General features: G+C 40.1%; 1 protein-coding gene across 1 annotated transcript; it reads left to right on the forward strand.

Annotated features, from left to right (window-relative positions):
- Positions 1-1141: 1141 nt before the first annotated feature.
- Positions 1142-3508, forward strand: Tengl4 (Testis EndoG-Like 4). Its single transcript, XM_064682800.1, has 3 exons — positions 1142-1499; positions 1561-1746; positions 2507-3508. Exons 1-3 carry the CDS (start codon positions 1332-1334, stop codon positions 3296-3298), a joined length of 1146 nt encoding a protein of 381 aa, XP_064538870.1. The 5' UTR covers positions 1142-1331; the 3' UTR covers positions 3299-3508.
- Positions 3509-5761: the final 2253 nt, after the last annotated feature.

The following is a 5761-nucleotide window of genomic DNA, read 5'->3' on the forward strand; positions in this document are numbered from 1 at the left end:
TGCTTTGTAAAAATTAAAAGTATTTTTGTAGTTCATAAATATTTGGCATACTTCTGACAGGACCCGTAGAAGTTGAATTTGAACTTTAAAATTACTTGAGCCAAGTGTAATTGGAAGATTAAATTGCCGAGGTTAATTTGCTTTTAGGGTTGCCAGACTGTTTTCAGATATTTAACCTAATGTCAACTGTTTAGACTCACATCTGAATGCGCAAGAAAAGCGCTTTTTTATCAATATCCATAACAAACTTTTTTCGTTAAAAGTGTGAACTTAAAGACGCAGCGTTGCCACCTTACACACCATTTTTGCATGACATTAAGAAGGGAATGTACCCTAACATTATTCACATGTTGAAAACCGCAAAGATTTCACATATACAAAATTCATAAAAATTCTGTACGATTCGACTGCCAGTTAGTATATGTAAGGCATTTTGAAGTTCCTATCGCTGAGCACATTAACTTTATATCGCACTTGTTGCTCAAGTGCCCGGCGCGAGTTAGCTTATTTTTTGCCGCTCGACTTCGAGTTAGCTCTCTTTGCACAGACCCCAAGTAAATTTATGCGAAATTCTCGTGCTTCTCATGGCTGATGGCGATTGTTGTGGTTGTTGTTGTTGTTGTTGTAGTAGTAGTTATTTTTGTTGCAGCCGCATATTAATAAATGTATGTACATCTATATACATATGCATTAGTATGAGTAAATGGCTAGTTAGTTCATCGTCGGCTGCGATAGTTAATGTTTTATTAGAGCTTGCGTGCCAGGGCTGTGGCTCTGCCAATTTGGGTGAGGGTCAATGGGGAAGGCTCCGCTGCCAATGCCTTTGACTTGGCCAAAGGGGCGGTGATTTGTTGTTAAGCGCACGTAAAGTCTTTCGAGTCAGTGCATAATCTCATATTAGACCAGAAAAAACGTTTTATTCACAAAATTCCCGACGTTTTGCAATCAATTCTTAAGAGTTGTTGAGCCAATGAAAGTGTTTGCTTTAAACTTGAAATAATATTTAAATTTATGACGTTTTGACAGAACTGAACAACGAAATTTGCCAATTGTAGCTATTGCAGTTATCGAGTTCCATAGGAACACAGATGATATACTTATTTGGCAGTATTTTTATTTATATATCAAACATTTGATTTAGCCTTCAGTTAGGCGAACAAATATGTCGAAATTGATGAAAACTACGTAATTGCTGGGGGCGCTCGACCGGACCGTTTCAGAGAGTAGTTCAAAATTTTAGCGTCAGAAGCCTTCCAGCAGCGTGTGACACTGAGCCAATCGACAGTATTTGTAATATTTCTACATCCTATATGTAGATATTGTAGCGATAGATGGTAATGGTGCCCTTAACACTGCCCTTATCAGTGGCCGTACTCACGGGTCTATTGGGCTTTGTTGTGGGCGCACTAATTCAACAGGATGCATCGTATCGGAACCTACAAACGACTATGGCCAGCGATCCATATATCTTTCAACGTCGCCAGCAGATCTACGAGGCGGTAAGTCGCACATTTCTCAAGCTAATCAAATCGAGATATTCATATACATATATACATATAGTTGAGGCTGGTGGTGCAACCGCGTCAATCTTTTTACAACGATTCCGGCGAACATGGGCGCGATCTGCGTAGTGAGGATAACGACAATTCGGGCGGTGATCACACGAGTCCGCCACCTGAACTGGAGGACACGGATTCCGTTTTTGCCAACTATGTGAAATGGTTTCAATCAAACATGCACACTGTGGTAAGTTTTTAACAGGACTTGGAAGCTCAGCAACTTCTAAAGCCTACGTTTTTAAAAGATTTACAACCTTGCAGGCATATAATATATATTAAAGATATATTTGTGGTTAGTTGATAAGATCAAATCACCATGGAGGCAATATTTGTAAGGATAAAGAAAAGCCTCTAGCCTCTAGTCTATAGCCTCTAAGCTCTAGCTTCGAGATATGCTCAAGAAACTGAATTACGATAACGATAACACATCGATTTTATGCAATCGGGACTTGAGTATTTCGTGGTATAGTGAAGCCAGTCTTCAAAATTTAAAACCGTTTGCTCCGCTCTCAAAACTGAGCCCCCAAGCTAGATCAACGTGCCCGTTGATGCTAAGCCAAAAATGGGAGTCTGAGAAGCCTGCTTAAACCATTTTTTTGGCATTGTCAATGGGTTCAGGGTCTAGGAACTAAAAGTTTTTGCATGAACATCATTTAAATCGGATTGTTTAAAGACCAGCTCTGTGAAATACATAGTAGTTAGTCGCATGCAAACAAAATTTAACAAAAAGTTTTGAGGGTTAAGTTTTTCAAAGCAAAACTCATAATTATGGACTCGGATAATAAGTATATAAATCAAATAGGGCATCAACTTAATATAGAAACCGAATCCAGTTGGTACATTCTGTAGCAAAACACGTAGATTAATTGTTAAATATAGAATTACAAACAATTCCCAGCCCGTTTCTGTGATATATGCAATAAGACCCGAAAAACCTCTCATTTTAGACCATGTTCTTCACGTTCTCATTGGGCGTTGACCCGCTGCCGGAGCCGGAGCCCGCCCATGTGGCAACGCTGATGAAGTACGGCTTTCCCGGCCTGGACGATATACATGTCTATCGAAATTTTGTACTATCCTATGATAGACGCAATCGGATCGCACATTGGGTGTGCGAGCATTTGGAAAGCGATTGTTTGACCGGCACGGAATCAACAATTGTGCAGAAGCCCGCAGAGTATTTGGTGGACTCAAGCATTCCGATCATATTCCGTGCAAGTCAACGGGATTACCGTAACACGGATTGGGTTGGCGGTCATATGGCGTCTCCGCACAACTATCGCTGCGATCCGCTCAAGTATTGCGAAACATTCATAATGCCAAACATAGCGCCCGTCAGTCGTGGCCTCAAATCAAGGGTATGGACACGCCTCGAAGCCTACGTCCGGGAGTTGGCAATCAAATGCGGTTCGGTGTACGTTTACACGGGACCGCTGTTCATGCCGCAGCGCATCACATTCCGTAACTGGGCGATTCGACATCAGGTAATTGGCATGAACACGGTGGCGGTGCCCACGCATTTCTTCAAGGTGATCATTGCCGAGTGCAAGGAACAAGACGATCTGCCCTATATGGAGGGCTATGTTGTGCCCAATGCCGAGGTCGAAAACAATCTGGAGCTGAGCGCATTCATGTCCAATATCCGCGACATCGAGCACTTTGCCGGACTCAAGTTCTACGATGGCGAAAGACGACCGCAACTGCATCACAATATACAAACAATTGATTCAACTCTATGAGCCAAGCTCCTGCAATGCATACAGTCGCCAATGGACAAGCGTATTTATTGGAGGCTGCCAGACTTAAGATTTGAAGTTATTTATAAAAATCGAATATTAAGACATTCTAAAATCTCTAGTAAACTGTTCGACTTTTTGCAGCTATGCATTTCAGCCTTGCCAGACTGTTACAATGCAATAAATTATGGGCAGGCATATGCTTGCGAAGAATTTCGAACTTTTCACTGTTAAGTTTGCCCATAAGCGATGCCAGATAGTTTTCTAATAAGTTAAGAGAACCTTTAGTTTAAAGCTCATGCACCTCGAATGTTGCCAGATTGTCAACATATTTATTCATATTCATTCAATATTCAAAAGTTTATTTGAATAGATTGTTAACCCTAAGATGTTTTGTTGATTTCAAACATGCATTCGCTAGGAAAAAGTTAATTAAAGCTTATGGTTGCCAGACTGTCAACAACTAAATAAAACGTGATAAAACAAACTACTTAGACTCACATTTGAAAGCTGCCAGATTATTAAAGAATTGCCAGAGTGTAAAAATGTATACAAAGCTCAAAACTTTACAAAATGACGCCCTTAACCATTTGCTTCAGCATAAATGTTGCCACACTGTATATTGATATATATATGAGCATTTTTTCTTGTGTTAACCGGATCGTTCATTTCAGAAGTTGTTTTTAAAGATGATTTGTATTAAGAAATAACTATTATTTTTTTAATACATTTTTTTACGTGCTTTTCGATTATTTTTAAAGTTGATTTTCATTTAAATTTATTACTTCATTTTATTTTAATTTATATATTTTTATTAAAAATATACTTTTTCACAATGCTCAAAATGATGTGTTAATTTTTTCTCAATAATTTTGTTCTGAAGATTTTCGAACATTTATCTCTTTAATTATATTCCTCAATTAAATTGTGCACATGATATATCGGCTTAATTAATGGATCTTGCGGCTTTGAGAGCACTTTTCACTTCCTATGCCAAGACTGAGTCTTTAAGATCTCTTGAGATCTTATAGAACTGTCTGTACTATCAGTTGCTCAGCTTTAATATTGTTGCTGCTGTTTCTTATGCTTTGATCTCTGATTTGATTTGTGTTTTGCTGTGTTTTCTTGAGAAGAATCTGTCAGATTGTAAAAGCCGCAACTTATCGTTCAGGATCTTACTACTTAACTCTCCCCCTCTCTCTCTCTCTCTCTCACTCTCCCTCTCTCTCCCTCTCCTCTCACTCTCCCTCTCTCGTTACCATTGTGCCTCGTTTTAGCCAAAATCTTTGCATGTTTAATTTTCATTATAATTCAAGTTCTTTTATTTTTGTTGTTTCTCTGTTTTTTGTTGTTGTTGTTGTTGCGCTCATGTAATTAAAGTATCATTCACACCGTGTGTTCGCACAAAACTAACGGCATTTTGCTAAAATAATAATAAAAAACAAATGTGCGCTGAAGAGAGACAGCGAGAGAGTGGGAAAGCAAAAGCCAAGCACACACCAAAAAAAAAACAAAAAAAAAAAAAAAAGGCAACGAAAAAAAGTTGTCGTTCGTTGCTTCCGCCGTGCGACAGAACCCAACAAAAGCGGCCGCTTCAATGACTCAACTTCAGATTGTACCGCCTAGCCCCGCTCCTCCCCTCCCCAACCAACCTGTAAAGACCCCTCCGGGGAGCACTCAAAGAGCACTCTATGCGCAGTGCCTGCTCGCCTTGCCCCGTACCCATATCAGCCCTGGCCTGTCCACGCTTGACAATTCTTTTAGTCTTTGACCTTTGCGGGGCATAATTGTTGTGCGTGTGCGTGTGTGTGTGTGTGTGTGTGTGTGTGTGTGTGTGTGTACCTGTTGAAGCTTTGTCGTGCTGGACAATTAACATGAACTTTTAGCTTTGCTTAATTACTCGAAGTCGTCGTCGCAGTTCTTAAAATGACGCAAAAAAAGGTCGAAACAAAAAACGCTCCAGCTTGAGGTTAATTACATTTTGAAGAGCAGCAACAACAACAACAGGCAAAGCAAATTGAATTGTTGTTGTTGTGGCAACAACAGTGGCTGCAGTTAGCTAATGGCACAGACATCAAGCGGCCAGAGCAAACAGTCCGTGTGACAATTATGTAAATGGACAAGCGCACTTGGCAGCACTTCAGAGTTCGAGTTGTGCGTGCGTGCGTGTGTGTGTGTGTGTTTTGTGTGTGAAAATAGTTGTTGCTGCTTTAAAAATAAGTGAATTTTGTTTGCTGAAGGTCACACACACTCTGAGACAGACACTGACAGCGAGTTACCGTTAAGTGCTGCTTTGGGGGTCAATTGCAGCTAGTTTGTGTCTTAAGTCATTTGTTTGGTAAATGAAGCTGTTAGCACAAAAGATGGACAAAAGGAAAACGGAAAGAAGCGGTCGAGCCGTAAGGGCGTGCGGAAGTTAGGTTATGTACAACAAAACTTAATGATGTATATGTGTGTGTGTGCGTG

The sequence above is a fragment of the Drosophila montana genome, unplaced genomic scaffold (assembly GCF_035044405.1).
Source record: "Drosophila montana isolate Dmon_TW-CO22-7 unplaced genomic scaffold, ASM3504440v1 contig_2496_1, whole genome shotgun sequence".
NCBI lineage: Eukaryota > Metazoa > Arthropoda > Insecta > Diptera > Drosophilidae > Drosophila > Drosophila montana.